Raw genomic sequence first — 12,979 nt, 5'->3', positions numbered from 1 at the left:
GTCTTCTGGCAGTATATCTGTGCATTCTGTGTGCTGATTTAGCCTGGCAGGGCTGCTTACAAGATGCTTTAGAACAGGGGTGTCAAACTCAAATACACAGTGGGCCAAAATTCAAAATGAAACAAAGTCGCAGGCTAACATTAATATTTATTGAAAAAAAATTCTTCCTCCAGATATAAGAATGAATCTTTTCTTATGGACTCAAACAAGTTTAGCTGAAAAACTGAATATGGAACAAGCAAAGTTTAATACTAAACAATATATATATTAGCTGTATAATACCAGTAGGCCAGCTCTAATAGTAATTTGGTATGGCTTCGCGGGCCAAATGTAATTAGACTGCGGGCCAAATTTGGCCCGCGGGCCAGAGTTTGACACCTATGCTTTAGAAGCTATCTTCAATGGACATTTTGATTTACCTTTAAATTCTCCATGCAAAGCTTCTGTTACAGGACTTTAATGCTTGTGGCACAAGCTTATCTTTAATTACTAAATTCCTGTGTAAACCTACTGTACACCTACATTTTGATAAATACAAAATAAATCTCAAAAGGTGGCAGTGAATGCTATATTTAACCACATACAGCTTCCTTTTAATATAAAACTGTTGCTGAAACATGATATTTCATTGTTTTCCACTCCATTAATTAAGGCTCATTCTAGTATGAAATTCAGAACCCAGATAAACAGGAACCAATAAACTTTGTGAAATAATCATTATTACAATAACAGATCAGTGAAAAAAAATCTGTATGATACATGTTTGAATACATTTGACTTTCATTCACAGTTTACACAAATTTATTTATAAAAGCGTTTAATTTTGAACAGACTGAGCTTTGTAGGCTGAGTTTAAGAGGACAGCTCATGATTGAACAGAACAAAAGCCACTGGAGTGTAGATATATAAGTTTAAGATTAGACTGATGACAATATTTGAACAACAATGTTTAGGTCATTTAACTGTGCATACCTTCTATATTACATTACATTAGTTATTATACTGTAGAACATCAGGTAAAGAACAATACACTACTTAGAGATGGGATGACTAACTCATTCAATAGTTGCAATGACAAACAATTTTGTGATATTTCATGTTTTATTCTTGGACTCTACTATAGGTCTGCATGATTGATGGTTTAAAATAATCCATATTTATTACATATTGGGCTTTGGTGCCTTTGGTCCTTTGTTACATGGAAGCAGTTGGAAGTAGATTTTTTGGGGGTATATCATGAAGAGCTATAAGAAGAGGGAATAAAACTGTCTGAAATGGGGAATTTAAAGGAGTCTGAAGTCTGAACTTTTGGCTCACAGAGATTACTTGCACATATATTGGCCTCATTACTTTGGCCATGTTTAATATGAGCATCCACAATTGTAACAGACGTGTGTTTCACTGTCATCCAGCCTCTCAATCATGTGGTTTGAGTGACTAATCTGTCCATGATCTCAAAAATCTTTCATCATCTCGTTGTGTTCACTGTGACAAGAAGTGACTGGTATGGCATTAAGACTCAGCTCACACCACACAGGCTTGTCAGCTTGTGTCAACGTGTTCAGAGACTGACACTGTCAACAGAGACAGAGCCACAGCTAATGGTGACGAATGTTTGTTTGTCCAAAATGCACATACATGTAGTCAGACACAAAAAGTAAAAACTGGATGTTGTGCATATAGCATACTGTGTGTGTGTGTGTGTGTGTGTGTGTGTGTGTGTGTGTGTGTGTGTGTGTGTGTGTGTGTGTGTGTGTGCGCGTGCGTGAACGTGTGAAATTATATGCCTGAACACATATGCTCATGTCCTGGAGCCATGGATGTACCCACCTGCAGGCGACCTGTGTGGAGCTCTAGTAAAAAGTAGTGGGTCTGTCCAGCGGCGAGAAACAGCAGGCCATTTGTGCTCGAGGTTCTGAAGCGAATGCGGAGCACGTTACGGTCGGACGACTGTCTCGCCTTGAGCTGTACAAAGCCGTCACCATAGAAGGAAGCTGCGAGAGGAAAAGGGATTGGAAAAAAAAACCTAGAGACTTAGAGGAAGAGTACATGTCCTCAATTTTGGTGTCTTTTTTCAGGCTAACTCACAATTATTTAAACTGAGACGAGTACAAGAGAGAACTGGGACAGGAAGTAGAGTAGCAGTGACTACAACAAACAGAGCAAGTCAAGTCAAGCATTGTGGTCTCAATATAGTCGACATGTGACATTTAGATATAAAAGCCAGCATAATTATCATCAAAGCTGTTCTTTACAAGTGAGCAGACTGTGTATAAGTGGGAAGGGCACACACAGAGCTTTACACCACACGCTGCGCACAAATTATACCTCACCTGATTTCAAAGACTTGTCAGATTCTCTGGATCTACTGAGTTTAGCCTTCGCGGTGGGCTAGTTACACTTAAAAGGCTCCATGCATTCAATTACAACAAGAATACAATTATTGTAGCTTTAAAGCTTTACCTATAGAATAATAACCACCTTTAAGACGAAACTAAACTCAAGCCTGCAGAACTGCAGGTTTATCTCTCGTTAGTAGCTGTAGGAGAAAGTTGTTCATGGTTTCTCTTAAATGTATAGCAGTTACATATGTTGACTTTAATGCCATAACAGCAGTGTACCAACTGAGGCAGTGGATGTGGAGGAGGCTTGCAGGAAGTCCGTCATGTTCGGGCATGCCCTGCCCTGACAGGAACCTTCAACCTGAACATGAAAGGCTCTGACGTCCCCACATTGTCTGTGGCCCCATGTTCCAGAAACAGCGTGGCGGACGGACCCAGCTGTTTCTTCTACATCACCTCCCTGCCATTTCACATCACCCTGTAATCTGGGCTAACATGCTCTGAAGCGTTTTTGTCTGAGCCTCCATGCCCGGGCACCACCAGTTCAGTTTTTAATGAGCTCCAGAGTCCCCAGCATATTGAATGGTTAACAAACTGAAGAAATGTGCCCATTCTACATTTGATTTCCCCCCCCCCCTCCCCCCTGCTGCTAATGAGCTAAAAGTGCTCAGTGGGGGAAGCTAGATAAAGTTAATGTCTGCTCATGCATTACTCCGCCTCCTAAAAGGGTTAATGCACTAATGTGCAGTTTGCTTAAACTGATCCACTCTGTGTGGACCGTGCAATATTTTCTTTTTAAGCAATTCGATCAGTTAAGCATGTTAATAAGCCCTTGAGGCACATTAAGATACAATAATCAATGAGAATGAATTTAAAATATAAACAACTAGAGAAAGGAAAACAAAATAAAACTTAGTTTGTATAACTGAGATGGAGCTTTAACACATCTAGGCCATACGTGCTGTTGCTTCATTTAGAAATTCTATACATAGATATATTTAAAATCATACACATTCTTATTTTGTTAACCTAAATTTATACAATTTTGGCTTGCTTCACATGTTAACAGCCAACTCTTATTTACTCCCCGCAAACAAAAGTCCAGACTTTAAGTGTCAACTAATGCTATTTTGTCAACCATGAGCTAAATCATCTGGTTAATATAATGTCTAGTAATTAAAAAAACACTTTTTCGTTTAACCAAAACAAACAACCACGATATACTTACTTATTATTTAATAGCTCAAAAGAAACTAAAATGATTGTCCCTATTGTGAAGCCAGAACTACGGTGGCCCCTAGAGACAAAGCACGTACAAGTTCCAAATAGCACGTACAAACTCCAAAACACTTACAAATTCCAAAGCACGCAGAAATTCCAAAGCATGTACAAACTCCAAAACACGTACAAAACTCCAAAACACATGCAAACTCCAAAACACATACAAAATCCAAAACACCTACAAATTCCAAAGCACGAACAAATTCCAAAGCTGAAATGAAATTAACTGACCAGTAACCAACCTAAGTTTGAAACCCTGTTTAGATGGAACTGTTAAATGTAGCTGGAAGTAAACAAAAACTGATATCCACAAAGGCATCCAGCCTTACTTATCTCTATTTATTTGTCCCGTGCCATTCATCTTCATGGTTCTGTGTACATAACAAGGAATAAGCACTTCCCAAAACTGTTCAAGAGGAATGCACGAACATTTTTCTCTTAAATTCACAAGGATGGACATGCATGCTCAATTGTATTTTAGCGTCATCAAGATGACGTTTAAGTCATATGACTGAAAGTCATGTTTGGTTAAAACAAAAGGGTCAGAACCTCCCCATCGCTGCATCTCCCAGTTTGCTTGTGAGGAAGTGGATTCTGGATCAGATGAAGAATGATGCCCCCCCCCCCCCCAAAAAGAAGTAAACAAGCATTCTGACATGACCAAAAGTTTGAATTTTTGAGGGAATGTTAATTAAAGAGCACTGCAGACTAACCAGAAAACAATTCCCATGTTTTGAATGTTGCTCTATAATCTAGATTTCAGCAGGGTTAGTTTCTGTGCATTAAGGACATTTTCTAAGAGATTTCACAAACTGCTTTTTCAACAACAAAGCCAGAGAACACCTAACAGTTAATTTTAGGGGCGACAGCAGTGCTTGTCACTGCCTGTGTGCTCAGTTTATACAACAAATCAGAAATGCAACTTGACTGAAGTGCCTGTTTGGGTTTTTTGTGGACTCTCTGTTGCCCTTGCTTGTTTCATAATGCAAAGACAGTAGAGATGAAAAAAAAAAAAGAAAACATCCAGAAATCCACTGAAGTAAGGCAAATATCTATACAGTAGTCATGTGCAAAGAAGGATATAGTAAGTGAGAGTCACTCTGAAATAATTCCTGAGGCCAAAGCCTGGATGAACTCTGAATTTAGATGACACATGTCTGGGATCAAATTATTCAAATGGGCTAAGGAATGCTCACATGAATGCAAATAATGTACAGCTAAACTGAAAATCACATCTCCCTCCCTTTAGGTCTCCTAAGGCAGCAACAACTGTCCATTTCTTTGAATTTAATTGAGTGTGCTACTGTCACAGTCTGATAGTTCTTCCACTGCAGTGGGCATCACAGTCCTATTTCTGCTGCTGTCTCTGATCATATCAGACTACTGTGGGCGTCCATACAGAAACAGATTATAAGAATGGGTGGGGGTTACTTAAATGAGAGGTATACTGATGTTTTCAGCTGAGTTAATATAAAAGTAATCACAGGGTTGTGCTGTTTAAAGACTAAACGAGCTGCTATTGTTGCTGGGAGTAATCGTGACACTGCAGCCAAAAGACCCTGCAGCCTACCCTCTATCACATCGTGTTTAATCCTGTTAAACTCAGGTCAACATTTTAGGACCTGTGATGCAGAGTAACGCAATATTATGTACCGAAATCCGTCAACAAACTATTGTTAAGTGATAATAAGCATTAGTGCTGTAGTTTATCACCGCCAACAAATATGGTGAACTGCACGCACAAGTACGAGGTATTTATAAACTGTTAATCACAGCCAGAGACTACAAACTAAAAACAGCGAAACAACTCTTCAAATTTAACAAGGGAAAGATTAAAACACCCTGCCACTGAACGCATCATTAAATAAATGTATCGCTGTCGTTTTCATTTGATAAAGTCAGAGAAGTTGCAGTTGTTACCTCCTGACGCCAAATGGACAAGAAGCGACCACCAAAGCAGACCACAGAGCCACAACTTCTTCTTCTGGGTGTTTTTCCCAACAGAGTCCATCTTCCTCGTCTCGGTAGAAACGCTAATGTTTAGCCGGCAGTGGAGTCACATATTTACAGACTGGTTTTCACTTCTTCGCGCTTCGCTAACGCGACATAAAGCGACTAGAAGCTGGTCGTCCGACCAGTCAGAGAATGTGTGCACTGCCCGGACAGTCAGCAGGAGATCCCGAACTGAAGCTCCAACTGGCCCTCGCCAAACTCCGCCTCGTGCGCGTGCGTGCACGGGGAATTTCAAAATAAAAGCCAGGAGCGAGGGTAAACGCTGCAGGGTTATTCAAGCAAACGGCGGCAAGTGGAAACAAAGATTGAAAATGTAAACAGACATTTGGTGAGCACACAGTGAAGCTGAATTAGAGTCATTCGCCGTTATTAAAATGCAGTCACGTTTAACCCAATATCTGGGAATCTATTTTAACCAAAGCCTAATTTAAACTAATTATTGGGGAAAATGCTGCTGATAAGAGAACTAAAGAATTAAATGACCATTGCCAAAAGGGGGAAAGCATTTGCAAAGCGCTTGGAATCAGTTTGTTTGTTTGTTTTAAACATTTGTGCCCAAGCCACCTTAAAGGGCTAAAAGTTTCAAGGCACAACTGTTTTAATATCTAAAGAAAATTGGCTTAATATGGCCAAGTGTTTTCTGTTGACAGTTTTCAGGTGTTTTACTTGTGCGCGTGTTTACAGACAGGAGGAGGTGATCAGTTTTACCTCCTGGTTATATGTCAGGGAATCTGGTGTACTAATATAGTGTGTTTAAATGCCAGTTATTACTTTTTTCCCCATGTATAATAATATTTGGTTGACAGAAGAATCCCAGAGAACACCTGGACTTCCCTTATGGCACAGTATTTGGGAACAGCTACTCTAAATCATTTCTTTGTTTGACTAGCTCACAAGACTCAGCTTAACATAACACTAGGCAGACACACTTAAACATCATAAACTATTGAGGGAAATTATGGCTATTTGGTATTCCAAGCATGAGTCCATAGAAAAAAAAAACTTTGACTGTTGTAAAATGTGCAGTTTAGCACACATCATCTCTGTGTTTTCTTTCCCGGTTTTTACTCAGTGAGATTCAAATGTTTGTAAGGCTGTTAAGCATGAATGTAACAAGTGCTTGTTACTGTCCTTACATGTAAATACACACATAATATACATCTAGCATTCAATCTTTGTAAATAAGATTTAGAACTTTTACATTTTAAGGCAATCAAGTTTGGGTTTTTTAGTCTGCATTGAAGATCTTAAAACATTTATGATGTTTTTGGTTGCAAGTGAAGCAATAATAATAAGTAATGACATGTTAACACAAGATAACATTTGAATGTAATATTTAATTCAATAATAGGTATTTTGTAACTGGATTTGAATATTGTGTGTAGCTTCCTAATAAACCCTACTGTTCTATAATTGATTTCACTTTGTGATTACTTATTTGACAGCACTATAAAGAGCATCTCTCCAAAATAATTAAAGTACTGTTAAAAATATCATATTAGTTTTATAAAATCAGAGCTTCAGAGAATCAAGTCAAACTCATAATTAAATGGTTGATTTTAATTTACAGTACAGTACAATTCAGCACATACTGGAGCTGTGTGAATACTTTTCTAATCACATGCAGTCAGCAGGTACCCAGAAATTTTCTAAACTCTTCTTTGATGTATCTGTAGATTGGACGGTAGAGGCGTCTGTTTAACACCATGAGATCAACAGCAGTCTCAGTGTGGGCGACTCCATGAAGAACATTCAATGACATCTTAACAGAGCGCAAAGTGAGAAGCTCAGAGAATCTTATGGTAGATTCAGCAGGAACCATAATGTCATTGGTCCCATGGAGCAAAGCGAATGGAGGCAATCTGTCAGAATAAAAAGGACTGTAGTAAATAAATGTCTGTAGTGTGTTTGTGTTTCCAATAAAGAATTGATGTATTAGATTTCAGAACTGGTGTTAAACCCATTTTTTTATCCTTTTCCACTTACCTGTTGACTTTGTCCTGGCTGAGCTTCTTTAGTAAGTGTGTTGGTGAGTAGTATGGAAGGTTTTCCACACCATTCATCGCTTTGTGCATGGGGGACACTCGTTCAACTCCTCGTTTCTGTTCATGCTCATAATGGTCCACGATGTTGTAGACGCCGCTCAGACCTGTCCGGTGGATATAAAACAATTAGTCTACCTTATTAAGAATAACAGGAAAGAAAAAGGTCATTTTTTGATTAAGTTGTTAATTTTCATATTTTTTAAAAGTGAAAATATGAAGTACTTATAATAAAATAGTAATATGAGTAAATGTGTCTGTAGCTTAGGAGACAGAACAGGTCATCTGCTAATCAGATAGTTGGTGGTTTGATCCCTGGTTGGCTCAGTCTGCACAAATATCTCTGATGCGTTCATCACAGTGTGAATATTAGATAAAAAAGCACTTAGACATAGAAAAATAATGTTTGTGGGAGTGCTTGAATGAGGCAAGTTACACAAAGTCTTTGAGTGCTCAGGTAGACTATAATACAATCTGGTAATATACAAAGAGTGAGACAAACATCACAATATTGAAATGTGTATATATTGAATCACTGTAGGGGAAGACCATTATGGAAAACAAATACTAATATTAAATGATGAACTTCATTTCTTACCAATAATTCCTCTTATCGAGAGCAAGACTTCCTGCTGCTTGCCTGGCTCTATGGAAAGCTCCTCTCTTGTATCAACAAGAAACAGTGTGGTGAGTGTACACAAATGTGCACCTGCTGAATGCCCAATTAATACAATGTTGTCCTATAAAAAAAAATACAACACAGAACAGCATGCTGTACGTGATTATACATTTTTACCTACTGAAGATTAAGTTAATGCACAGATACACAATGATTTTATTTTTAAAAAGGCTCTGACGAAGATAAAGTACAAGCATGATTAGTCTGTATACAGGGGCTCAAAACTTAGCACTGCTTTAATTCTAGACCGACACAGCTGAGCAGCAGTGTTTTAGAGTTTTCCCTGGGCAGTGAGGAAGTTGGTAAATATCAGAATATCAGGAGTCCTTGCATGCCTAGCTCTGTGCCTAGCACAGAGGTAACTGGTTCATTATTAATTTTTATAAAGAATCCTTAACCTCCTAAGACCCGAACTCTTCCACGACATGCATTTTTAATTTTTCTTTGATATTTGGGCATATTGGGGCCCAATGAATGTAAAAACAAAGAATTACCAGATTTTTTTTTTTTACCTTATTTTTGTTTTTAAGAAAAATAAGAGCCGCATATGAGGATATTCATTTAAAATCTTGATAGAACAGTAGCAGTATAATGTCCTCGTAAGTGGATATCAGGCGCTTGTAGAGCAAAATTAAGTATTTTGGTCTAAATAACCCAAAATGTGATGTCCACATATGTGGACGCCAGGTCCTAGGAGGTTAAATAATACTAAGCTGTCTTACTTTGTCAAAGTTGAATTTCTCTCCATTCTGGTGGGCCCAAATCAAGCAGTCAGTGATATCTTGGACCATCCCTAAAACATTCCCCTGACAATCACAGTCAACCAAGAGTCAGTTTAGAAACAACTTTATTATTTAAAATGAAAGTTGATCTTTGTCCTGTAAATTTACATTTTTGGTTTACCTAATTTAAATTCAATATGTATTTTATCAACTAACACACATATGCGATAAAATATTATCATTCATAAGTTGTGATTCAAGGATGTTATGACTCATAACATCCTTGTGATTACTGTGTGTTGTTTAAAATCTCTCACCTTTGGATATGTGCAGTAATCAGGACAAATTACAGTTGCTTTCAGTTCTTCAGCCATCCGACTCCCCAGTAAACAGTAAGTGGACCTTTCTCCTGTGCCCCATGCACCTCCGTAGACAAATACTACCGCCGGTGATGGCAGCTTCCTTACATTTGGAGGGTGGTATAAGTCCAGCTTGTTGCCTCTGCGGCCAAACGTGATGCCCTGTCAAGCGTCCACACAAACAAACTGATTATTCACACGTTCTTCAGCACTAACTCAACTGATAACGTCATTGATTGTAAATAATAATCAAGAAAACAGGTAGATTTTCTCAGTGAGTTATCCTTAACCTACCTTTTCATAATACTTTAGATTCCTCTCATCGTTATACCATGACTTCAGCTGAAAGTAAACTTTCCAATACTGCAGGTATTTGAGAAGATCCAGTGTAGTGAGGGTCAGACGATATATTCGCCTGATGAAGAGGCCAAAAGCGTAAATGAAAATTACAAACATACTGCTCAATGAGTGGGCCAATAAAACAAAAACATCAAACAAAACAAAAGACAATAAAGGAACATGTGTAAATTATTTTAAAAGTTACCTTGGATTAAGAGCTTCTATGTACTTCTTATACCCAGGCTTGTCAGGCCAACCATAAATCCACTGACAGGCTAAACAGATGGAGTAGAGCAGGCCCACCAACATGACACCCACAGTCACAGACAGTGACATGTAATATTTTATATCAGACCTTTAAAAGCAACATATATTATGTTAAGATTCATTAAAAGTACACTTAGTTTGTGATCTTCAAGAGGATATACTTAACTTTTGCATTATACTTAGGATCTTACATTCTTTATGGCTTTATCTTTCCTACCTGCAAACATAAAAAAATATAAATTATAAGTAACAAAACATAAGTAATAGAAAACAGTATAAATTGTTTTCAGAGAAATGATGGCACAAAGTTACGATTGCAGTTTTCAGAAGTGTGTCATATTAAAGCTCATTTTGTAAAGACTTTTAGTTGTAACTACTTAATTTAATAATGTTTTACTTAAGCCGTAATTATTAACAATATTAGGTCTTTTTCTGTTAACCCAGGCTTTCTGCTTTAGTCTCATTTCACATGCACATAAAAACGAGTTATTTGATGCTTCATTCACCCTCCTTCTGTGCACAAAGGATCAAACTAAGCATCAGAGGCAAAAAGGCTTGAGTGCATGATGAGTGGAGTGGACATTCAAAGAAAAATCCACATAAATGACAGGACCAAAATTTTGACACCAGAAAACTGCATCGTGATGTGATGATGATGATGACATTTTTCACTACATCTTTCACAGGGTTTTAATTAATGTTGTGGCTCATGAAGTGAGCCACAACATTAAAACTGGGCATCAGAATGAAGAAGAAAAGTGATTTAAGTGACTTTGAATGCGGCTTGGTTATTGGTGCCAGAAGGACTGGTCTGAGAAGTTCAAAAACTCCGGGGACTCACTGGGATTTACTGGGATTTTTCCACACAACAATCTCTCGGGTTTCTCTGGAGTTTGCAGAGAATATTTTTCCATCTGTTCGTCCATCCATCCTCTTCTGCTTAGTCAGGGTCAAGTTGTGGGGACAGTAGCCTAAGCAGAGAGCACAAACTTCCCCCTCCCCAGCCACCTTCTTCAGCTTATCCGGAGAAACGCTGAGTTGTTCCCAGGCCAGCCGAGAGATGTGTCTCAACCATGTTCTGGGTATACTATACACCCTTGGAATGCTTCAAGGCAGACTGAAAGTCTTGAGTTTCTCTGGGTGAAAATGTCTACTTGATGTCAGAGGTCAAAGAAGAATGGACAGACTGCTTTGAGTTGATAGGAAGACAACAGTAATTCAAATAGCCACTCATTATAGCCAAGGTATGCAGAAGAGCACAGCAGGTTGAAACTTGAAGCAGATGAGCTACAGCAGCAGCAGACCACATAAGTTAAGAACAGGAAACTGAAGCTACATTTCACATAGGCCCACCGAAATACCCCAAAACAAAATCTGATGCTAAAAGAAGGTTTATTCAGTTACTAAATAGGTCAGTTTGTTGAGTTATGATATTTTTTGAGTAGAAGTCTGTTTAGTTTACCTCTTTTATAGGCCTACATAGTTCTTAAAATAGCTTATTTCTATTATTGTGTATTTTTGAAATAACCTCTTATCTTTTCTGGGATATAATAAAAAAAAACATAATTTAAAGATTATATCTGTGCTTGGACGTTCTTGGCTGCTTGGTCCATTTGAAGGCAAATTTGAAGGCACTTATTAAAGTTGGCTGATGTGTATATTTGTATTTAATGGCTTAGGACTTTCAGAACATTAGTACATGGCTTTTTACATAATTCACAAACACAAAACCATTTACTTATGAATAGCTTTCATAAAGAATTGGAATAGCTTAGTGATGATTGTCCTTAAAATTGTACCACAGCACTCTCTAGTGGGGTTTTATAGGACGTACCAGCATTCAGAAAGGCGCTTTCACTCGAGAATAATTTTAAAAATCATATGAGCACTTAATAACTCTTGATAATAAACTGATAAACGCGATCTGTATATCAAATAGTTCTGGTATGGAATTTAATATAAGTTTTCTGTCACGTATTTTCGCAGTTCTCCTACCGTTGGACGTTTTGTTGCCAAAGTACGTTTGTCTTCTCTGTCACGACCTCGTTGGGCGAATGAGTAGAGGTGGAGGACAAATGCAAACAAAAACTAAATATATATATATCTCTATATATATATAAAAAAAGAAGAAGAGCAGTGAAGAGAACCCACCTGCACTTAATAATGTCACTGCGGATGACTGAAGCACATGTCAACGTTCATACTGTGTTGTTTCATGCAGGTCAAGTAAACGAGAACCACAGAAGAAAAACAAACAACTTCAATGCAAAAGTTGAAATTCCATTTCTTGTCCCAGCTTACCCGAAGTGTAAATCAATTCACGACAATTCAAAAGGCTCGCAACACGGCAACAGATTTTAGAAAGGGTAATGTAAGCGAACCTTAAACGCACTTCGACCCATTAGACCTGACATGAGTTTGATTTATGGCGCTTATCTGTGGTCTTCATGCAAGACAACTCGATAGTACAGCACCATAATGTTCGTAGTTCCCCTGTAGGTTTAACAGCCCAATCATATCATATCAGCAGATTATGGAAATGGGAAAAGTGTTACAATTCATATTTACATTTACAGACCTGCCCCACGTTTGTGCCCCGTTTTCACGCAGGGTGTTCCACGTTAACTGGTTTTTGGTGGTTAGATTTATTTACAGATTCCACTCTCCGTGCTCCAGATGTTGCATCCGCAGATTCGTCATTTTCACTGAGCGGTCAGCTCTGTCTGTCTGCCAGTGCGTCATTCAGTTTGACAAGATTAAAGACTTAGGCATTAAATAAAAATAAAAAAGGTCCCCATCTCCTGCCCAAATGGATCAATATTATCTTCAGACAACAATTAAATTATTTTAATATAAAAAACAAAAGGCATTATAGTTTTTGCATGTTCCTACCATTATTTTAATCTTATTTTGACTTTTTGTTTCTTTACTTAGT

The 12,979-nt window shown here is 38.0% G+C and overlaps 2 protein-coding genes across 2 annotated transcripts in view; both read right to left on the bottom strand.

Moving 5' to 3' along the window:
* Positions 1-6,358, bottom strand: part of cspg4ba (chondroitin sulfate proteoglycan 4ba) — a 28,231-nt gene extending 21,873 nt beyond the window's left edge. The window contains exons 1-2 of the mRNA XM_082554782.1: positions 5,544-6,358; positions 1,831-1,994 (exon numbers count right to left, since the gene is read on the bottom strand). Of these exons, the coding sequence (XP_082410908.1) occupies positions 1,831-1,994; positions 5,544-5,634 (255 nt within the window). The 5' untranslated portion in view covers positions 5,635-6,358. The remainder of the gene's footprint in view (positions 1-1,830; positions 1,995-5,543) is intronic.
* Positions 6,359-7,263: 905 nt separating this feature from the next.
* On the bottom strand, positions 7,264-12,694 carry LOC309719530 (uncharacterized protein; the record flags this gene model as incomplete). The annotated part of the gene is made up of 9 exons (XM_082555689.1): positions 12,623-12,694; positions 10,211-10,261; positions 9,983-10,132; positions 9,733-9,853; positions 9,397-9,600; positions 9,080-9,163; positions 8,277-8,418; positions 7,623-7,785; positions 7,264-7,498 (listed from the first exon to the last, which is right to left on the bottom strand). The coding sequence occupies exons 2-9, from the start codon at positions 10,216-10,218 to the stop codon at positions 7,264-7,266; spliced, it is 1,107 nt and encodes a 368-aa protein (XP_082411815.1). The 5' UTR covers positions 10,219-10,261; positions 12,623-12,694.
* Between the last annotated feature and the right edge of the window lie 285 nt (positions 12,695-12,979).

Source organism: Aulonocara stuartgranti (genome assembly GCF_965226115.1).
Source record: "Aulonocara stuartgranti genome assembly, chromosome: 12".
NCBI classification, from domain to species: Eukaryota; Metazoa; Chordata; class Actinopteri; order Cichliformes; family Cichlidae; genus Aulonocara; species Aulonocara stuartgranti.
The sequence above is the reverse complement of the archived record's forward strand: the minus strand, read 5'-3'. Positions and strand labels throughout refer to the sequence as shown.